The 24,261-nt window shown below is 39.0% G+C and overlaps 1 protein-coding gene across 1 annotated transcript in view; it reads left to right on the forward strand.

Moving 5' to 3' along the window:
• Positions 1-2,955: 2,955 nt before the first annotated feature.
• Positions 2,956-24,261, forward strand: part of LOC139125636 (myosin-2 heavy chain, non muscle-like) — a 40,834-nt gene continuing 19,528 nt past the window's right edge. The window contains exons 1-5 of the mRNA XM_070691731.1: positions 2,956-3,151; positions 21,616-22,112; positions 22,246-22,331; positions 22,567-22,633; positions 23,366-24,112. Coding sequence (XP_070547832.1) covers positions 21,911-22,112; positions 22,246-22,331; positions 22,567-22,633; positions 23,366-24,112 — 1,102 coding nt within the window. The 5' untranslated portion in view covers positions 2,956-3,151; positions 21,616-21,910. The remainder of the gene's footprint in view (positions 3,152-21,615; positions 22,113-22,245; positions 22,332-22,566; positions 22,634-23,365; positions 24,113-24,261) is intronic.

The following is a 24,261-nucleotide window of genomic DNA, read 5'->3' on the forward strand; positions in this document are numbered from 1 at the left end:
GAGAGAGAGAGAGATTTAATTTGTTAGTTTGTTCCGTTTACAGATGCAAAAGGTTCGCGATTCTTGCTTCCGTGTTATTGTACTGTCTGCACATCAAAATCATCTTGAGAAACATAAGTTGAGTGGTGCTATTCTTAAACTTTCCCCTCTGGTAACAAGTCAATAGTTCACATTAGGCCAGCCATGGATTATCAATTAGCAAAAATGGGAACTTATTCTCTCTTACTCCAAGAATAATGCATGACTGACTTCTGCAAAATCAACGATTATTTCGCATGATGTATACTTTCCATGCGATATACTTTGTGCTAGCATGTTACAAGAGAGTTTTAGTTACATCGTAGCAGTTCAGTGGATTTAGTGGTGGAATGCTGAGCACAATTTCTTGAGCATGTAGGGCAGTCTCATGAATAATTAATAAGAGGAAGGCGATAATATTAGTGTATGAGAACACTCAAACATCTACCTGAAGCAATGCTCTAAACGCCAATGACAGGGATTCATAATAAAGATTGTTTTCATGAATAGTTATTCAGTAATCAAGATAATTCAAGGACAAGGAGTAAATCATTTTTGAAGTGACCAGCACCATACTAACTCGTAGAAATACACCAACAAGCATTATTTTAATACTGCCTATTTCTTTGACATAGAATCTTGAGAACAAGATTAAAGATAATACATAGACAGTTTCTCGACTGCCTATGGATAATATTTACAGCAGACACGGTATTCCTAACTAATGCTATTAATAGTAGATGTTTACTTCACCAGAACAAATACACTCCGAATACGTATACGTTTTGCCATTGATAATTTGGACTGCGGTTGAAGACGATCAGCTTACAGTATATGTCCACAAATCTACGCTATATACCTGAAAGGACGGATGCTTAACGTGTACATCAAATGAATTTATGAATTTCTAGTACAAAGGCCATGCCAAGAATTTCCTTCCAAGATAAAGCACTTGTTGACCATCATATAACTTACAGAGACAGGGAGTCTTCGTGGTCGAAATGAACAAATCGAGAGGTTTTTCCTAAATGCCCAATTATTTTACGTGCTCAAAGTAGACGGCTTTCACTGGCACACTTCTTTTAGAAAAATGTCTAAGTTCAAACTATGCGACGTCTTCTTGCAATTATCTTTTCAAAGAACAAATGATACAAATGTGTTCGGTCGACAAATACTTTTTTCCAATAGTCTGAACTCTCTAACTTTTACTTTCGAGATTTTCATAAAAAATTCAAAATACAGTCTAGAACGAGATTACAGTATCTTATTCCTGCAGACATTCCAAATTCCTTATCGTTCTGTCAGTCTCGACGTGTAATGGCATGAACTACAATCGGTGCATCGGATTGATTCGAGGGTTTCCAGTTCCCGCGGACAGTGCGAATAAAGTTCTTAGGTTTTCGACAAAGTATATTAATTTCTCTTTAGTAACACCTGAAATCTTCAAATAGCCTCAATATTTATTATTAATCCAAAACATTTCTTTGTAATTCTATCGACAGCGCAAGTGAGTGAATGATATATTTTGGAGACATTTTAACTGTTTTCACTATTGCCTCTCTTGAAGTAGTGAGTATGACGATAACTGGGCTTAATTGTGAATGGTAAGAGACATGATTTCAGATTCATGGATAGTACATTCTTATTAATGGTTAGATAGGTAAGCAATCCGAAGTTTCAAAATATGTAATGACATGCTGCCTTAGAAAATAAACGGATTTACATTGCATCGAACATTTCAGACCTTCAACAAGAATCTTATCTAAGATGTATCGAACTAAAATCCACTTTTACATTTAAATAAGTTTCAAATTTAATGTATAGAAACTTGGAATGTTTTCTTTCTAAAACAAACCAAAACCATTTAACTGTAAAACATTGATAGTTATAATGCCCCTTTTCATCTCTTTACTTGTAAATTGCTATTAATAATTAATTATTAGTGCTGTTGTATATTTTATTCTCACAAACACTTACAATGACTAAGATAATAATTTATAAGTTTTGGAAAGCACTGACACATTTTCATTAAGGTAGTACACGCCCCGTAATGGAACGTCTTTCACTTTCCCTTAAACTATCAGTAAATAAACTTCACATAGTTTCCGTTCGAAATCAAGCATACAAACCAGGGGTCACCATCCTGTTTTGTATTATCAATTGCCAAATATACGGATGTTTATGCTCTTGGGAAAATTAATTTTCAATTTTCAGAAAAATAAACAGTTAAAACTTTCGAGTTATCCCCGATTTTCAGAATGGGCCCCTACAGGCAGATGACCAAAATGGTGCTGTCAAAGCATGACAGTCTGAATATCTGTCCAGAGGTATATTAGATATATTAATTTATAAGCAACCTTACGAGTCGCAGTGACTTTTGAATAAAATTGCGAGTTTTAAATGATGGTCTATTTAGTAATAAATCCTACTTCCGTTTCTTTGGACTTTATGGCAGATGAATGTTGTTTGTTTGGCTCTGTTATCTCAATAAACATAATGTGAAAGTGTCAAATCATGTGACAATACATTACGCGCAGAGAGTTTTTCAGAGTTAAGTCACATCGAGTGCTATTTTAGGCCCTGGATTAGCAACGTGTGATATCAAATGTCAGGCATATTTCCACGTGTCGATGAGCAATAATATCTATTCATACCCAATTTCTGTGAGTCTCAAGTTGCTGTATCACCTGGTTAGATAGAGCAGTTTGGCAGTGCTTAAATGTAGGGCTCAAAGATCAATGTCTCTTGTCAAGTAATTCAATTTTTTCTATCATTCCATTTCATAAAAAAATCCGTTCTGCAACTCTTCCAGTTAATGTCCGTATAACACTGTCAACTGAGTGCAACATGTCTGAGCGAGATTTGCATTCTGGGTGATCTTAAAGAGTATACGAGCGTGAACTTTACCCTTCCATTGTACCACTTGGTACAGCTATGCCAACGGAAATTTTTACAACACTAGTGTATAGTGGTTGGAACAACTCGAAAAGCTTGGAACTGTAGAGTTTCTAAGCCTTAGCATTGAAAGTAGAGCCAATTCTTCGATCTGTTTCTGGACACTGCCATTTTCTTTATTCTCAGGTTTTACGGCCACAACATTTAAGTAATGCAGCCCAAAAGAACCGAGGAGAAGGTAGGCCCTCGTTTTCGTGTATGTTGATTATATAGGCTACTTCTCAGTCTCAGTTGTTATTTGTATGTTGTTATAATGGGCGCCATTTCTGTTTATACGCATGAGCAGTTTTCTCCGACTGAGTAGTGATTAAAGCACATTTCATCATACATTAATCTCATACATGTAAAAGCAGTTCGAGACTACAGTATTAAAGACTAATCTTCTGAACTTCAAAAGTCAATTTCTTCGACTTTTAATCACGCAGGTGTCATTATATCCCTAAATGTTCCAAGTTTTAAAGAAGGTTATTAATGGTGGGAAAGATCGCTGTTCAATCTTGTTTATTTTAAGCAGGCCAATGGATAAAAGTATTGGCAATTTGATAAGAATTTTTAGGTGGCCATGCTGAGCAAGCATGTGCTGATAAAAAATGTCACAAAGTCACCATTACAACACTCCGGCGTTAACCACGAACCTGCTGGTGCCCTCGTACCGTAGAAGTAGTATTGACGTTTACGCGGAAAACAAAACTAGTACTCAGATACAAATAATTGCCAGCATTAGTCTTGCATTTTGAGAGGCTCAGTAGTTTCTGTTGCAGACTATGTTGTATGTTTGGATCATTTTATAACGAGGTCGATAAAAAAACTCCTTCCACACACGCACAAAAATACATCAAAAACCAAAAAAACATTTGCAACGATTTAACTGCAAAGGCATATTTGTTGTTATGTTGTTGGAGAAATTTCATTTATTTACTTAGGGGTGGACCATTTGATATGGGGGGGGGGGCTTGGAAGATTTCGTGGGGAAAGGTTCCGCAGGATTGAAAAAAAACAGTCAGCCAACGATGGCAAAAAAATTAAAAAAGAATGCTAGCAGACATGAAGAAATAATAATTCAGGGACAATTACTTTTAGCGTTATCTTAAATTTTCATCATGCCATCCAGGCGCCCCACTTTATAATATCTATTGATTTTCGGCATGCCCTTTGGGCACGCCATTTTTATCATAACTTTCATTTTAGATGCACCCTTTGGTCATGGCATTTTCATAACATCTGAATTCATTATATATGATTTCATAAATGCCCTAATTTGATTGATATTTGAACGTTGTGCTACTTTAAAGGGATATAGTCGTCGGAACTGCGCCTGTGCAAGTTTCTTGTTTACAAACAATGTATTTCGTGCACGATATCAAGATGCACCTCATCATCATAGTTGCAACATTTAAATTATACGATGATAGATTATGACAGACATGTTTTAACTGTCACCATTGTGCCTTGGATACATTATTGCCATGGGTCGTATGGGTCCTATACGACGTTTGAGCGCAGTTCCGACGACTATATCCCTTTAAATTTCTAACTTGTTCAGTTTTGTCATGACATATAGAGTAAAGTGTCTTTACAAACAAGGGGGAATATATTGGCATTTCATTGCACTCATACATGCAAAAAACATTCCTGTAACAGGGAAAGGAGAAAAATGTCAGAATTCACACAGAGTTGAAGAAATAATTCCAAACGAAGGTGGGAGAAAAAATAATGCATGCTCCAGAGCCAAACCTACTAGCACCCCAGAATATAAAATGGTCCGCCCCTTAGATATACATGATATATTCAATGAAAACGCTCTAAATGACAAGGCTGGAATTTTACTACACTTTATTAGTATACACAATATGATTCAGTCGTGCAAGATTATTACTTTTAAATTATGTAAAAAAGGTTCCTTTGCATATTTACAGGATAAAACCTTTCGAGAGAAAATGTTGCCTAAAAAGGTAAATGAAGCACTTGTAACAGTACTATTCGTATTTGCCTCCTGGATGACCAGACTTTGCAATATGCCTTGGCTAAACGCAAAAATTGTGAGAGATTTCTGTGCCCAACATGGTGTCTCAACTCGATCACAAAACATCTGGAGTACCATTATCGATGTAGACGTCGGTGATGATCAAAAGGAAAGTGCTGAAAGTGTTGGTATAACTCTGATCCCTGCACGAAGAAAATCATCACTAGACCCTCAGCGACATCCTCCAAAATTAGACTGGTTACTTCACCATGAAATCTATTACCCATCACTTGGAGAGTTGGAAAATGTAAAATTTGTTGTTGGTCATGATTCTATGACAGCTGATGCTGCCAGAGATATCCGTGACACTCTGTTCCCAAATGCTGAGTTACATCTCCTTAAGGTTAATTTACCAGGAGTGCTGGCTGTGTTTGACAAATGGGACATTGAGAAATACGGTCTGCCAGAATTTCACAGAAATTTGCTGACAGAAATTTCTTCTAAAACAGGCACACAAGTGAAGATTTATGCCACAGTTCTAGATGTTGCCGTCAGTGAAAGTCAAAACGATGATGCAGAAAATGCTGGTATTACTTTGATTCCTGGGAAAAGGGCAGAATATCTGGATCCTGAAAATGATCCTATCAACATGCTTTGGCTGTACAACCATAAGAGCTACTATGAAGATTTGAAAGATCTGAAGAACATACAATTTGTGATCGGATATGCGCCAATGACAGCCTTTGCCGCTGCTGACATCAGGAAGAGCTTATTTCCTAATGCAAAGCTTTACCAGATTAATGCAGTCCACCCAGATCACCACGCTAAGCTGACAACTGCTGCACAACATAGACTAGAGAGAGATATGCTGAGAGTAGCAAAGGAGTCTGATGCGATGGTGTCCATCGGTCCCAGCATGTACGATTACTTTGAGAATGCATACAGAGCAATTCCTGACAGGACAATTCCACACATTGAACTGCTGCCAAAAGTTGGAGAATGTTTCACGAAACAAACTCTCAAAGTCACGCACAATATCCAACAGCATGTGATATTATCTTACGGAGACTTTGACTGTGGTACCGATGTTGTGAGTGACTATGGCAAAATCGCAGAGTCAATTGGACAGATTGCGACTATGCACAAAGGAGCAAGTGGGCAACAGTTGAAGTGGAATATTCTGGGTATTCCGACAGAGTCCTCAAAGGAAGTGCAGCAACACTTGAGCGGGCTACTATCATGTGACTTTGAGGTAACACAATTGAAACCAATATCCTCAATCAACCAAATTCTGACTCATATTCAACAATGCCACATCTGTGTTACCGGGTTACGCCATGCAGACTTTGGCTTCTGTGGTTTAGAAGCAATTGCAGCTGGTCTTCCTACGTATGTGAATAGAGATTCCCAGTTGGGAGCATTTATCATCAAATACTTAAGTGACTATGTAGATATCTGCATGATTAACAGTGCACATCAATGGTGTGACAAAGTGAAATCTGCGATAAGTAATACTGCAATGGCGTTCAAATGGGCAAATGAACTCAAGAAGGCATACTGTGAATGTCAAGAAGTGGATAAGAGCTACGCCAGATTTGCTACTTTCTTCAAAGAAGCAAAGGAACCATGTGATGGTTAGTATAGCGAATGATAATTGATATTGGGTGATGCAGACGTTATGTACGGTTAAATGACAAGAAGCTTCATTTTATTAAAAGGGATGGTGATTAAGGTCAAAAAGTCTACATATTTACTTTTGTTCTTTGTTTTTACTCATATCGGTCTCTAGTATTTTGATAAAATGGTAATTATTACATTAGGTGTGCCATACGTGATATTAAAACTAAATGTGTACACTTTCCATCTATAAAAGGATGACGGATGTAACATAAGCAAGATACGTGGTGATGCTAATTATTGAAGATACCTCCGACCAAGCAACATGGGACAAAGCCCCTGGGAATCTATTTCTTTGAGTTTGTTTCGATATAAATATAAAAATGCCGCCAAGGACACTGTGCTCACATTCGGTTTGAATTGGTCCATTGAAGAAATATTTAAACCAAAAAAATAGGAATGACAAAAGCAAATAAGGTCTGCAACTTAGGTACTGGAGATCAGCTTTAGGAACATGCATATAAACTTCTTTAGCAATGGGACAAACAGATCCTACATACATACATAGGAAGCCGTCATTATTTATGGCCTGGGGGGATCGGAGGAATCTGAGGGGGGGGGGGTCACTCAAAAAATCGAAAGCTACAAGGGGATATTGCTCAAAAGTATAGAACAGAAGGGGGGGCTACTCATTTTTGTTGATATGTACCGAAGCATTTAGTGAAGTTATGCATTAATGCAACAACAATAATAGTAAAGAATAGAAATATGTATGCTTGAGATATGTATGTTCATACCTGGTATATGTACACACACATACACGCACATATAATATATATATATATATATATATATATATATATATATATATATATATATATATATATATATATATATATATATATATATCATAATACTGGTGATTTCAAGTAGAAACTAAAATCTCATGTTATTGTGATCTTCAGACTAGAATGATCAGCTATTCGACGTGGCAAGCCTTATGTTAGAGGCTAGTACTGAGTACATTTTTCAGTATTTCCTGATTAAAGATTGATATACTTGCCTGATCATTCATGAGAAACGTCTGCTTTCTATATTCTACATTGTATAGATTACCGATAGGGGAAAATGTGTAAAGCAAGCTAATTCTGATTCTATAAAGTTTAAAACCAGTGGAATGCCTTGACAACAAATCCATCTTTTATTGCAGGAAAATAATAATAAATAATAAATGTGAATAAATGTATGTCTGTCGCTATTTTTTCGTTTTCAAAAAATGTAATCTTCATTGAAATCAGTGAACTGGAATATACGTTTTGGAATACTGTCTCAGATTTCTGTTTCTTTTAGTTTTTTATACGAAAAAAATCTGAAAAAAATACTCCCTAAGTGCCACCAAATAACACCATTTTATCTCTATTTTTCAAAAGCTCCCCCCTTAGGTGTGGAAAACCTACCGACTTTATTATTGTTATTTGTTGTTGTTTAGACCAAAACTTAATTTTGTTTGTTGTTGTTTACTGCATTTATCATGATTCCAGAAATTTGGCAAAATATGACATACTACAGTCGATGCTTTGAACACTTACTGCGCATGACATAAAAACTTCGCTCAACAGAGACTTTTCTAGAGCTTGAGAATCTACGTACAGGCGATGGCTGAACTTTGACCGAAATGCACATTTTTCAGGACACTCATCACTGTGCATGTACTATGATTTATTTGCGCGGACTGTGTTAACATGGACATATTTGTTACAAAGTTTCCGGCAACAGTTTGCTTCATAGTTTAATTTATTCGTGTTATTTTGTCTTGATTCTGGGGTTAAATTCTCATTACTACCAGATTTTCCCATCATGCTTTTAAAAACCTACAACGGCAACGCACATGGATGCGGCGTGCTGCTCTGTACCGTGAGTTTAAACGTAATAAACCAATGTTTTTTGTTCATCGAGAACTGTGAGTTTCTTCAGTGTCACTGGGAATGATCGGCGGCCAATATCACTACACTGAATATTCCCCACACTGAACGGTGGCGACCACGACGGGAGCACGAGCGTGAGTACATCATATAGGACTTATAGTGTTGTACACAGCATTGCATCATCAATCAAATTAGACGAAGTTACCGTGGGAAAGCAGAACTGACGCAGTTGCTACGAGGTTTTGCAGTCGAATAACTGTTGATCGCAGTACTTGCAAACGTGCACAAAACATGGCATTCACCGAGGAGAGATTCAAACGACAGTTGGCAATTGCCGAAATCAAACTTGATGAAATTGCCGAGCTATCCAACAGTGATGACACGGCAGATATTACCACGGCATATGAACAAATAGGAGAGTTGATCAAGCGATTAGACAAATTAAAAGACGAGACAGCCGAATATCTCTTGGAAGCAGAGTCAGACTTAGAACATGTGAAGGAGTGGACATCAACACAGAAAGTGTCCATCCAGTTATTTAGGGAGGCGCGTCAACGTATCAGAAAACAGCTAGACGAAGCTGTGGAAAGAGACGTACAACTCAAGCTTGAAAAAGAGCTACATTTCCAGCGCGTGGTAAACGAGCAACAATCAAAATACAGAGTTCAACAACAAATGGAAGTCGAGATGGCAACTGCACGCCAACAAAAACGAGAGGAAGAGTGGTATAGACAGAAATTAGATTTCGAGAGACAGATTGAAGCCAGCCGTGCCGAACGAGTGACCACAGGGGGGAGCATGCATCATCAACAGCGCCCTCAACACAAGCAGTGAAGCTTCAGAAATATACTATCACGCCATTCTCTGGTGACTACAAAGACTGGTTACCCTTTTGGAAACTGTTTACCGTAGAGGTGGATGGTTCTAATCTTGCAGAAATCAGTAAGTTTAATTACTTACTAGAGCTAGTGAAAGACAAACCAAAGGAGGATATCCTGGGGTTACCACATACCTCAGAGGGATACCAGGAAGCCAAGAGAATACTTGTCGAGACATATGGAAAGGACATTAAGGTGCACAAAGCCTTGATAAAGGAACTTGAGGAACTACCTGTAGTGACCAACATTCACAAGTTGCGTGACATTCACGACTTTTATAACAGGCTTGCCAGGATAATTTGCTCTCTCACAACAATTGGGACACTGACTACTGCACAAAGCTCAGTCTACACTCTTATGGACAAGCTTGGCCCAGTTCGAGAAGTCCTCGTACAAAAGGACGATGATTGGGAAGAGTGGGGTTTGGAACAGCTTGTTGAAAATCTACGAAAGTATGTCGAGAGAAATCCCCTGAGAGCTGGTGATGATAAGATTACCACAGGGAGAAGAGATGATACAGCAAGACACACGTCATGGAGGAAAAAAGAAGAAAAGTTACTTCTTGGCAGTAATGGAGAGTCTAAACAAGGTCGCAAGATTAAATGTGTGTATTGCAGTTCAGAAGATCATTCGAGTAATGGCTGTATGAAAGTACTGGATGTGGCCACCAAGAAAGCAATACTGAGAAGAAACAGGATGTGTTTCAACTGTACAGGATTTGGTCATCTTGCAGTCAACTGTAGATCCCGGGATGCAAGAACTGTAAAGGAAAGCATCATACATCAATTTGTGACAAAGGGAAATCAACGCTCGATGTGTCGGACAATACCAAAGTAGAAAAGGGATTGAGCTCAATGATGGATCATGCCTCAGCATTACATGCCACTGTTATCGCCAAAGTGGGAAAAGAGAAAGTTCTAGTCATGTTTGACACAGGGGCTGGGAGTTCATATATATGTTCAGACTTGATCACAAAATCGCACCTGAAGCCAGCAAAGACAGAACAATGTTGTATTGAACAGATGTATAGCACTGTAAAGAAGATTGTTGAGGTGTACAGTATCACATTACAGTCCCTAGTAGTTGATGGCTTCTCATTCAATGTGGAGTGTGTGAATGCTGAGAAAGATATATTAACCTACCTGCCTAACCCAGACATTCCTGCATTGAAGAAACAACACAGACGACTCAACCGGTTACATTTCAGCGAGGAAGAGACAACGGATGTTTCAATGCCAGTTCACATTATCTTAGGAGTCGCAGACTACCAGAGGATTCGCACAACAGAACCTCTAGTCCTTGGAACCCACCCAGATAAGGATCCAGGAGCAGAGTTCACGATGCTGGGTTGGACAATTTCTGGACGGCAGTCAGGGAGAGAGAGTCAGACAGACAGAGAAACAGTTCTTTTTGAGATCCAGCCAAGAAGAATTTGAGAAGCTGTGCTCACTGGATGTTCTTGGAATCAAAGACGCAGATATAAAGGAAAGTGCAGCAATTCACGAAGAGTTCAAGAAACAGTTGACTAGGGCAGAGAGTGGATACTATGAAACAAAACTACCCTGGAGGAAGATCATGTTCCACTTCCTACAAATAAGAGCTTGTGCACAGCTCGGCTATACAGCACAACAAAGAGACTAGAGAGAATCGGGAGATTAGAAGAGTACGACAAAATCATGAGAGAACAAATCAACATGGGAGTGATTGCCCTTATGAAAATTTAGCCTTCCCGACAAGATTTTCGGGAGCTCTCCAGAAAAGGTCCCGCAGTGGTCCAGGAGCTCTCCAGGACCATCTTTCCGGGAGAGCGTGGCATTGCTATTCAAATTAGGTTTGCTGGATCCCTCCTGGAAAGATTAATGTCTCTCTGCAGGACAGGTTAGCTGTCGCTCTGCTGGACAGTTATAGCTGCCGCTCTGCCGGGCTGGTTAGGTGTCGCTCTGCCGGGCGGGTTAGCTGTCGCTCTACCGGGCAGGTTAGCTGCCGCTCTGCTGGGCAGATTAGCTGCTGCTCTGCCAGGCAGGCTAGCTACTGCTCTGCCAGGCAGGCTAGCTGCTGCTCTGCCATACAAAAATCAACCTACCTTCTGCAATCTGACTAAACATTTACTCCAACAACCTGAAACTTATCACTGCTGCTGAAAATCAGCCATTACCAAGCCATCATCTCACAACCTACACCACTCTGCTGCCCCCCCCCCAAAAAAGAATGCAAGGGCTAAAAATTTGGTAGGAATAAAATTTAATCCACCATATTTTTAAAGCCAATCAACATGACCGATATAAATACTTAATGTTCAAAAATGTTCAAGTGTCCGTAAAGTCCTTAACTTCATATTGTCACAACGACGGATTATTCTGAAAGACTTGTACTTGTCTGTTACAGCTTTGGTTATTGCTTGACTTGTCATCTTGAAGTTGTCCTATGTGTAAGCTGGAAAAAATATAAAAAAGTTCAAGTCAGATATAAAGTTTATCAAACTTATGACAAAATTATGTATGCAAGTTAGAATCCTCGTTGGGGTTGAAAATTTTGACTCGTTCAACAGCCATCAAACATTGAAGACTGTGAAATTTGCATGTATTCATAAAATAAAGAAAATGTTCCCTCAACTTGTGAATGACAAAATGTGATTTATAGCAGTAGTCTACGGTATCAATCTGTTCAACTTGCAATTTGCTTCAAACTAGAAAAGTAGTAGAATCATTGGCATAAAACAAAATTTAATTTGCAGATGATTTATCCCCTGCAGTAATTCCGTTAAGATTGTAGACTTCACCATGTAAAACTCGCTTGGTTTGAGTACACTTCATTGCATACCTACATGAACTTTCTAAAGCCAAATTGAAACATAGTTAGAAAAAAGGTAGGTCTTTGTACTGAGCTTATATCTAAGTTGCTTATCAAAAGGTTGCAGCATTAAATGCAATAGAATATTGTATACATATTTTGTGATGTAAGAGTTCATGTAGAAGTTCAATGAAATATTGTAATGAAATATTGTAAATTAATTACTGATTCCCCTTACAATATGCCAGCAAAATATCTACAGGTTACATATAAACAAATGTCAAAATACGTTAAAATTTTTAAATAAACTTCAATTTTAAGGACACACGTTCAGAATAATCTTATAAGCAGACAGATGTATATTGATGTCATAGAGAAGTACGTTTTGGAATACATGTAGCAGGTACCAGACTCGGTCAAGAGTTTGAGAACTTAATTCGTATCCAACAATTCCTACATGTATTGTTCTTTCTTTGTTTTATATCTGTCCTTTTATATCGTACATTGAGGGAAATTTGTATACATGAGCAAAAGTTTTACCTTTGCCAATGCAAGAGAGAAGTATATTATTGTAGATAATAGTATCGGCATGTACTCCATTTTTTTGTACACTGTACCACGGTCCATCTATCGTTGTACACTCTACGTTCAACCTCACGAGTTATACCAATTTCATTAGAATTCATACAATTGAACAGTATTACTCGAGAATTGCGCCGAACAAAAACAGTAAAAACTACGTCTTCACGTCGCAGAGAAGGCAAATCGAAAATGTACTTACCGAAGTTTAAACGATCGCCTAGATTCATTGTTCAAATCGACGAGCCGATCGATCTCCACAAGCTGATCATGACGACGATGACTTTTTTACGCGTCGTAAACATTGCCTATAGGTTTTACATACATAGTTAGCGTGTATGAAGTCGTCACGACGATGTCAAGCAGCAAATTTACGCAAAATTTTGTCAAACTTATAGGGAAAAATCAGCGACAATTTACTCAGTAATCCAAAGGTCGTAACTGTCCAAAAATTGCCGCTGAGATTTGACCTTTGATTGTTTTACCAATCTGACCAATCATAACGAAGTCTTCACATGATCTATGATGTCATCATGCGTGATACTATTACTTCCGGTACAAGTCCTCGCGATCGCTGCAGTGTAACTAGCATGAAGTACAGCGGACTTCAAAAGCGTTTAAAAAGTACACTGACGGAAAGTTCATTGAAAAAACCTAGAGCGTTCGATCGACTATCCAAGCAACAGTACATTGAGAGCTCCTGTGGCCATGACTAAGGCGCGACACGATGTCAGAATATAGCAGGAATATAGTGGCGAAACCCTACGTATAGCATTCCCATATGCCGCCGTGCTACAAGTTACAACTGTGTATCGTACAAAGGTACTACTACCGTAAATCTATAGTGTGCCTTTTCGGTTTTACGAGACCCAAGTTTCAATGAAAATTGTATTCTTTGCGACAGAGTGAGATACGAACACCAACGCATCAGTTCAACTGTGTAAACTTGTGTTCGCGTGTGTTTCTCTGGAGAGTTGAGGTTACACGTATTACGTGCACGGACACGCATCCATGGGTTGAGAACACAATAACAATAATGAAAATGGATTTACAAGATTTATTCCCTTGTCTTAAAAACTTCAAAAGTCGGCGATTTAGTAACTGCACTGATCAAAGTAAAAATGATGTTTTTGGAAATAATTGTCGATGAGATAATTTGTAAGGTCAAATATTGTCACAGACGTGATGTAAATCCTATAATAAAAGCAAGCAATCAATTATTATTTCCTTCGTGGACTACGGCCGATTTTCTAGAGATTTTCGTTGCTTCCATGAATTTAATTTTGAATTTTCTTACGGATTAATTTATCATTGGCTCAAAAAGTAACTTGATGGGCAAAGAAAACATTTTCATAGGAATCTTTTGTGGCTGTCTATAGTGTATACTCATGAAACAGCATTGTTAATCATCAGAATACCCTTTTTAGCAGTTTGTAGCTCGATCGCCTCAATCACATCATAGCAGCTTTTACTGTCTATTAATTATCACACTGTGAATGAACTATTAGCACTGCAAACCCACGCTCACGTTCATACATCGCTTGGGCTTATGTATACCATCTGCAAACTTCATTTATTTTTATTTTATTTTTTTATATTTGTGATAGACAATACCGCAGCAAATATTAAGCTTACTGATCGCCTCTGTGCAACTATGAACACATGTAATTCGATCTGTCCTCTGCTACCTCCATGGTCTGATAGTCAAAATACATTAAGTGCAGAGATGCTGCTCCACTCCTATCATTTCTGTCGCTCTACGGGACAGATTTGTTGTTAGATATATCTGATCAGCCACAATTATTAGGCCACTAATGTTCCTGCAGAGATGCTGCACCATTCAAGTAATTTGCTGCCGCTCTGCCGGACAGATTTGTGACAAAGTGATCTGCCCAGCTAGCGGGGCAGATTCTGCGGGCCAGAAATCTGCCCTGGAACTCTGCAGCTTTAGTCCCAGAACAGTCCTGTCCGCTCTCTCCCGCAGCTTTCCTGTCGCTCTCCTGCCAGGACCTCATTTTTGTAAGGGTTTGCCTGTACAGCCAATCAAACGGGGGAGACAGTACATTATGTCCCACATCAAGCCGTCATTCGAGATAAGGCAGAAACAACAAAGATGAGAATAGTGTATGACTGCTCAGCGAGAGCCAACGTGAGAAGCCCTTCACTCAACGACTGCCTAGAGACGGGGCCACCACTACAACCACTTTTGTTTGACATCATTGCAAGAAATCGCATGCGAAAGTTTTGTATCACAGGAGATATTCAGAAAGCTTTCCTGCAAATCAGAGTGCACGAACAAGACAGGGATGCACTGCGAGTTCTGTGGTACAACAATCTACAAGATCGTGAGGTGACAGAGTACAGATTCACACGGGTTATCTTTGGAGCGACGTCAAGTCCATATATTCTCGGTGTAACACTGCAGAAGCACATTGAGGACTATGAACAGGAATATCCAGCAACAGTACACAGCTTGCTGGAAGATACATATGTTGACGATATTCAAGGAGGTGGAAACAAAGAAGATGATGTTGCGACTTTCAAGGCGGAGTCCACCAAAATACTGTCAGAGGGTGGTTTCAATCTTCACAAATGGCATAGCAACATCGATCACCTCAGCGCAGAGAACGACAAGAAGGAAGAAGATACTTACACAACAAGGTTTCTTGACAACACATCTGGCAACGAGACAAAGATTTTAGGTATTCCATGGAACAAGGAGGAGGACACATTGACGATCAGTTTTGAATCATGTCAGAAGAGCAGTGAACCAATCACTAAAAGGAAGATGTTAGCTGATATCAACAGCATCTTTGACATACTTGGATGGAGTTCTCCAGTTACTATCACTGCGAAGTGATCTTCAGTGAAGTGTGCCTTCTTCAGCTACATTGGGATGAGGAAATTCCAGATGAAATTCAACGGAAATGGCAGATGTGGGTAAACAGCTTGCAGCGTACACCAACCATAACTGTACCACGCTGTGTGTTCACTGACAACCCAACACATTATGAGATGCATGGATTTGCTGACGCAAGCAAGACTGCTGTTTGTGCTACAATATACATCGTTGCGTATGAGAACTCAACACCGGTCAGCCAGAATCTACTCACAGCTAAAGCGAGAATAGCTCCTAAACACATGAGCATTCCAAGGTTGGAGTTGATTGCTGCACATACCCTAGCCAAACTACAGAATAACGTCAGCAAAGCCTTGGCCAATTTCCCCATCACAGCTTGTCACAGTTGGGTAGACAGCACCACTGTTTATACTGGCTGTCTAACCGTGGAGAATGGTCAACATTTGTGCGCAATCGGGTCAAGAAGATTGGCGAGCTGACAGAGTCTAAGTGGAGATATGTGCCAACAGCAGAAAATCCAAGCGACCTGGAACTAGAGGTTCAGCACCAAGTCGACTCGGGACATGTGGTTTCAAGGGCCAAGCTGGCTCTCAAGTGAAGGTGACAGACCAGTTCAACCAGAGATTTCCGAGTCAGAGGGAGCCAAGTCAGAGAAAAAATCAATGAAGAAAAGAGAAGTGATGCTTCTACTGGAAGATGCAACTCAGAATGAGATGAAAGCATGGTCACAAGAGCTTCTGAGCAAGTTCAAATTCTGGAACCTTCTACGCATAACGTCATATATGAAGCGTTTCATAGATGGCTGTAAGGGGATGAGACGAGTGGGACCACTCACTAAATCAGAGATCATAGCATCAGAGACGGTATGGATCCACATGACACAGCAAACAAACGACATGACTTCAGATGTCACATTAGCAGTAGGATGAAGATGGAATACTGAGGTGTCAAGGCAGAGTTCCAGGTTACAACCCTATCTTCATCCCGAGAAAATCTGCCCTGGCGAGACGTATCATTGAGCACTGTCATCTTCAGACATTGCACGGGGGAGTTGCAACTACAATGAGTAAAGTCAGAGAGAAATATTGGATCCCAAAGCTACGATCCATAGTCAAATCTATACGACATGAATGCAGCTACTGTGCGAAGTATCGTGCAAAGGTGTTGGATGCTCCAGCTACATCGGCCTTGCCCACCTACAGAACGGAATTCACTGAGCCATTCGATGTGACAGGTGTGGACTTTGCAGGGCCACTCATGTACAAATCAGAAAAGCATGAGACCAGAAAGGCTTACATTGCCCTCTTCACGTGTGCCAGCACTAGAGCTGTGCATCTCAAGCTTTGCAGAGACCTGTCTGTGAATGAATTCAAGCGACAGTTGAAGGAGTTTGTTGCACGGAGAGGATCACCAAGTGTCATGGTGAGCGACAACGCCAAGACCTTCATCGCGACCAAACGGTGGTTGTCGACGTTGCAAAAGGATGAAGATTTGTTCAACTATTTGACAACACATAACATAGAGTGGAAGTTCAACATGTCACGTTCTCCATGGTGGGGTGGATTCTTTGAACGACTCATCGGCATCATGAAGAGAAGTCTGTCGAAAGCTATAGGAAGAGCGCTACTGAAATTTGAAGAGCTCGAGGAAGTTCTGCTCGATGTGGAGACGTTCATGAACAACAGACCATTGTGCTATATGGAAGAAGACTTCGAGCAAGTAGTGATCACCCCAAACCTGCTGTTGCGTGGACAACCAGCGCGGTTTCTGGAGGAGAGCATCGATGACATGGATGACTCGAGAGATGTGATGAGCAAGCGGCTGAAGTACTTACGATCCTGCAGAGAAAATGTTCGCAAACGTTGGTTGAATGAGTACCTTCACGCCTTGCAGGAACGTTACAGCAAGAGGATTGAAGCAAAGGATCAGGAGTTACCAAGAAAGAACTCTATTGTTCTACTCAAGGACACGACCAAGAATCGAGCAAATTGGAAGATAGGACGGATTGTAGACAACATAGTGGGTAAGGATGGAGTGATAAGAGGATACAAGATCCGGACAGGTAGTGGCTATGTTGTTGAGAGGCCACTCCAGTTGGTGTGTGATCTGGAAGTCAGCGGAACTAACGACGCAACAGGGGTTGGCACTATAGCTGAACCAGAAGCTGACCCTGTGATTAACCAGACATGCACTTCAGCTGATGAAGAGGAAAGATCTCAAACCAACCAAGAGTTGAGACGCCCTGCTCGGCGGGCAAAGACTGCTGCGGTAGATCGCCTTGTTGGTGTCATTGCTAACGAGAATGAGGACGATTAGGAAACCTCTATATTAAAGTAAAAAGTAACTTTAATAGGGGGAGGGTGTGGAAAACCTACCGACTTTATTATTGTTATTTGTTGTTGTTTAGACCAAAACTTAATTTTGTTTGTTGTTGTTTACTGCATTTATCATGATTCCAGAAATTTGGCAAAATATGACATACTACAGTCGATGCTTTGAACACTTACTGCGCATGACATAAAAACTTCGCTCAACAGAGACTTTTCTAGAGCTTGAGAATCTACGTACAGGCGATGGCTGAACTTTGACCGAAATGCCCATTTTTCAGGACACTCATCAATGTGCGTGTACTACCGGTATGATTTATTTGCGCGGACTGTGTTAACATGGACATATTTGTCACAAAGTTTCCGGCAACAGTTGGTTCATAGTTTAATTTATTCGTGTTATTTTGTCGTGATTCTGGGGTTAAATTCTCATTACTACCAGATTTCCCATCATGCTTTTAAAACCTACAACGGCAACGCACATGGATGCGGCGTGCTGCTCTGTACTGTGAGTTTAAACGTAATAAACCAATGTTTTTTTGTTCATCGAGAACTGTGAGTTTCTTCAGTGTCACTGGGAATGATCGGCGGCCAATATCTCTACACTAAATATTCCCCACACCCCCCCGTATGCTTTCGCACCACATCTTCTTCGCCCTCTTGTAAACAAAACCTACAGAGAACACTGCATGTCATCAAAGCACTGGATACAGACCTGTACATTAGCCCCTGTCACAGCAATGGAACCTCTTTCCAACACAGACCTGTACCACAGGGTTTAATCAGGGTCTGTACAGGGTCTATACACGGCCTGTCGCAGCAGCAATCCATTTTACTGTATAGATACTTAACCTTCCAATTTTTTCGGGCGGGGGGCGGGTCACTCAAAATTTCTGTAGCAAGAGAGGGGGTTACTCAAACACGTCATGGTTGGCAGGGGGGTTACTCGAAATTTTGGAGTTTCTAAAGCAATTCCTCCGACCCCCCCCCTAGGCCGTAAATAATGACGGCTCCCATAGTACAGTAAAACTTTAGAGATGTCTGGTATATAGAGGTTCATTTAGCATAGTGTTGTTTGTGAAAGAGACTTGAAAAGTCGTCTACTATATAGACAGGTTTCCAGATTAGGCAGGGTTCGGTTAAGACAGATTTCACTGTACATATGGTTGATAATGACCTTTGGTAATACATAAGTGAAGTCTTTAATGATGAGGTGAGGAAGCATAATATTCATGGTCTGCTTGTTGGGAGATTTGTTTCCCAATACAACTCGTTATTACCGACAAAATTTATGGTTCGAATAATATTCAAGGAAATGCGTGAACTCACTGTATTTTGAATATAGTACCTGTAACCACATGGTAACTATAGGTTAAACTATGTTGTGTAGGTACAAGTACTTCTGACTTGCCGATGTATAGGCAACCTAAAAATAGCTATCTGGGTCAGTGCAATTGTTTAGACAAAGACAGGAAGTAGGCTGTTTCCTCTGTATTCGTGTGGCTCCATACTGGGATTTTTAATTAATGATATCAGTGCTATCATTCGAATGTAAACAGCACTCTAAGTTAATTACAAATAGCGAAATGCCTCCCACTGTGGGGGTGATTATGATATCTGGAATTCTCCTGGACCCAAATTTCTTATCAGTTCTTGTGTGTGTCTTACATGGAAAAGTTCCAAAACTTGGTCCACAGCGGAAAAATTGACATCAGCTTTGTTTCTTGATCAACTTTCACAACAAATTGATACCAAATGAGACAAAATTGTATTCACAGCCTTCAACACTGTCTCACAACATATTCTTGGTTGGTATAGGTCATTTAATGTCACCGACTGACAAAATTACCTAAATTACACAAATTCGGGGTTTCCCAACACTTTTAGCAGAAGATTTATCTAGTAATATCCCTTGGGACTTTTATATCAAATTACAAAGCTGTTAGACAAGTAGTTTTTGAGAAAAATTTTCTTGATCAAAAATGACAAAATTGTCTTAAAAATACAAATTTGTATATTTCAGGACAATTTCCACATATCCAACTGTTGCCATCCTTGGGCATCTGTATACCAAATAAGCTTATAAAAGCTGTCTGTCTGGTGCTTTTAAAGAAAAAAGATGTTTTGACCAAAACTGACAAAAATTGCACCGAAACTGTAATTTTTGCCAATATTTCATGAGTTTAACAAATAAGAAGGGTAACACCCTTGCAAACATCCAACCCAAATTTGAAAGCAATTGGACAGTGGTTTTAGAGAATAATTTTTACTTAAAATGAGGAAAGTAACCAAAACGTTCAGCAAAAATACAAACTTTAAGATATCTTCACGATACACATAAAACTTTATAAGGTCCACCTAAGGTATTTGCATACTAATTTTCAAAGCAATCATATAGCGGTTCTTGAGTTAGTCATTTTGGCCCTTTTAAAAACTCATTTGCATAATTTCTGCAATGCAAACTTCATTTGAATAAAATCCCATCTATACCCCAGGATGCATTCACAGATCAAATACCAAGCTAAAACGTGCAGTGGCTCACGAGTTTTTTATGTTGACGGACATACTTTACACACATACATACATACATACATACGCTACCGACTTTACCATATACGATAACCTTACATTGGTTTACCAAATCTGAGCTAAAAATCAAAGTAGTCTTCATCAAAAATATATAAATTTCAGCGCTGAGGTTTGAAATGTGACTCACCTTTCTACTTTTCATTAATTTATTTGAAAAGTTGGACCAGAAATGATTGTCTGTGAACTGAAAATCGATGCCAATCAAATACTAGTGCAAACCACTCCGTGAATCTCAAGCTGTGAATTTAATCATCATCCGTGTTTGTTATTCCACTGATCAAAACAATGACTGGCTCTTGTTCGAATGTCTTGCTTATGCTCAGCAGTCGAGCATAGTTGTAGCTATAACATCCATGCTATTACCAAACGATGTAGTGTCACAGAATATATTTGTATTGAAGAAAAAAACATGTAGTGCATTGATTTGAAATTATGCTGTGTGAAGTTTCTGTATTTTTTACATAGATCCATGCAATGATCAAATATCACACGTGTGCAGAATTTTAAGCTGCATGCAATATCGTTTATATAAAAAGCGCTGTCCCAAAATTGAATACTTCCTAGGAGTTTTGTATGAACATCTACTTTTTTGCAAGTACACAAAGGTGCTTAACGGTTGAATAAATTTGCGCAGACAGCGATAGAGCAAATGAAACACCGAAACTGAACTGTGTTTGATTTAAGAGGAGTAGATACTCATAAAATCAGTGATCCAAGACTACATCCTTGTCATGTTACATACTCTTAGTGTGTTTTTGTGTGACGTTCATGAGAGAAATACGAAATAACCGCGGCAACAGATGCACTGTACGTATCAAAGTCTGTGTTTTTTAACCAACTGGCAAGCCTTAACAAACTATAGAATGGGAACATAAAAGGGTATACCTTCATTCATATATCTATAAATTCATAGATGGTCACAATGACCTAAAGCAGCGGTGAGAAGTCGAGAAGTTGTGTGCGTGTTGCTGTCCTGATTAGCAGCTATTTAAGATATGCACTGTCATGATACAGCCCAGATCGTGAAATTAGGTATCTTAACACAAAATTTAAATATCCGCATTTTCTCTACCTTTTAAAGGGTTCATTCTTATAATAGTAATATTCATTTCAGGTCTCGACGTGACTATTGAACTTAAAACAGAACCTTGGATTCAACACCTGCAAAAGCACAGGGAACAACTGAAGGAGATGTCTAGGCAACAACCTGTTGATCAGTCTGCAGTTGCTGCATTGAAACAGACTATCAAAGAACTAACTGGTGCGTTAAATGAATGTCAACAAAGTTTGAAGAGAATAACTGAACAGATTATACTTGAGGATGATGGTGAGAAGCTGAAGAAACCCTGTTATGAGGCAAGCTATGGGGTGAATCTGGTAATGAAGATCTCAAAGAGGGGTCTCTTGGAATGTTACTTAACTTCCTCAGTATTTTAGGTCTTTACAGATTCAAGTCAAGTGTTCAGACTGGGAGATTTGCTGAGTTATACGAACCATGGTTGATAACAGATGAGATGAGAGAGATAGCTGCAAAAGTGAACTTACCCCTGAAACTACAAGTCACATATGACAAGAAGAAGTTTGATGAACTTGATGCTTTCTTTATTGAACGTAAGTTCCTGTTCCTTTTTCTTATTTGCAGTGAGATAAACAGGCCTTTTACAATTACAATGATGCAATCATCAATAAATTAATGAAGTATGTATTTTGTAAAGTTGACTTCAATGTTTTCTTTGCAAAACAGGAGATGGAAGAATACCTGATTTCTCAAGGAACCTTCATGGTGAAAGGGAATACAGATTTGAAAAACAACCTCAATCAAAACTGCTGGTAAAGTATTCATCAAAGTGTATCATTGAGTCAGGGAAATGCATTGAATTGATTGAAATCCATAGATGATATAAAACAGGCATTAAAGTTTGCTGATTTAAAATCTGATCTACTTGTAAAGAGTAACTCATTGAATAGTTTGTTTGGTTTGATCATGAAATGAGAAAGCATAATACTAGCAGTTGAAACATAATGACAATTGTCAGGTGATATTTATTGAAATGCTTTTCTTCAGGTGGAACACTCTGCACTTCCTTTGTCCAAGTTAGGCACTGACAAAGAAGACAAATTAGTGGTGGAAGGTAAGGTAATTTATAGCACTATCAAATTGTTGTTTTAATCACCATTTAAAGTCTTCTGAACGATAACGTTTCCCTTGCCAACATTTATCAGCGTGCACATTTGCAAGTTTAGGATCAACTGCATGGATTTGCTACAGATTAACTTAAGGTAAAATGCCCCTCAGGGACAGATATTCAGCCTCTCAAACTTAAACAATTCTTTTCTGATCTACTGCGTGTAAGGGTTGATTTTAAAGCTCTTGCTGTATGAACACTTTTTACTGTCTACGTTTTTCGAAAATCAAGAACTTCATTTTCCTTCATAAGATGGCGGCCATTTGAATTTCAAATATCTATAAATCATGGGTAATTTGTTCCTGTTGTACCAAAATTGGCACTGTGACCCTCGATTTTTATTCTTGATTTTGAAAGACTGGTTGAAATATTCCTTTAGGAAAGTTTCAGCAAAAGTTTAAGTCTTTCACCTTCCTACTTTCAAGATACGAACTACCTTATATGATTGAACGACGATCAGGCTAAATTTGCCTTGAGTGGGGACCTTGTAATATTCTGTGCAGACTTACTCCAGCATTGTATGCACTTCTTTAACAGCCCTAGAAGCACAAATTGAAATACAGGACAATACACTGTCAGCAATAGGTACCACACACAGTAGTTTACTTCCTAGGAGTTTGTTTCTAAGAAACAACAGTCAGTCAAGAGTTGATAACTATAGTGATTTGTGCTTTCTAGATTTACAGCACACAGGCAGTCAGAGAGATCAACAAACACAGGGTCAAGTTCTGAAAGTCCAGCCAAGTAAAGCTAGAGAAGGAAAGGATCCATTAGAGAAACAATATCAGGAAACATTAAAGGAGGTAGCTAAGGCCAATGAGGATGATCAGTTAGAAAACACTATGAGGGAAATGAATGAGGTAATGGAGCAATTGGAAAAAGCTAGGAAAGAAGCTGAGGTTTTCAAATCTCAGCTAGATGAAGTGAAAGAAGGAAAGTTATTCTCAGATAAACTGAATAAGGAAAGACTGGAAGAGATAGGTAAGGCTGTGGAAGTAGCAACGAAGAAAGCCATTGAAATAACATCTCTTAAAACGAAAATACAGGATTTAGAAACAAAACTTGCTGAAAGCAGTGATTTTGTGACAAATTTGAAAGCAAAACTGTCAGACTCCGAAAGAAATCTTGCTGAGAGCAGGGGTTTAGTGATTAAGTTGCAGGCACAACTTTCAGATTTAGAAAATAAGGATAAGGATATAGACAGTAACCCAATAAAAGATGAATTTGACAAAGCTGAAAAGGAAAATGCACATTTGAAAGATCAGTTAGACAAAGCAACAAAGGTAGTTACACAACTGGAAGATCAGTTAGAGATAGTTGTTGAGGAAAAGAGTCAGATACAAGAGGAGCTGGACAAAGAGAGAGGAGCAAATGTACTTCTGGGTGCAGGTAAACAGACAGGTGATTTGGAAAGAGATGTCAAAGGTAAGAAAACATCATTCATTAAAATGATAATTTTCCTGTGACCAATTTCTATGAAATATTTACCAATAATTGTCACACAGAAACTCAAATTATGAAATGTTATAAGCAAATAATATCTGACGCTAAAGCATTCACTGTTTCTAATGTTC

The sequence above is a fragment of the Ptychodera flava genome, assembly GCF_041260155.1.
Source record: "Ptychodera flava strain L36383 chromosome 3 unlocalized genomic scaffold, AS_Pfla_20210202 Scaffold_25__1_contigs__length_14229661_pilon, whole genome shotgun sequence".
In the NCBI taxonomy this organism is placed as follows: Eukaryota; Metazoa; Hemichordata; class Enteropneusta; family Ptychoderidae; genus Ptychodera; species Ptychodera flava.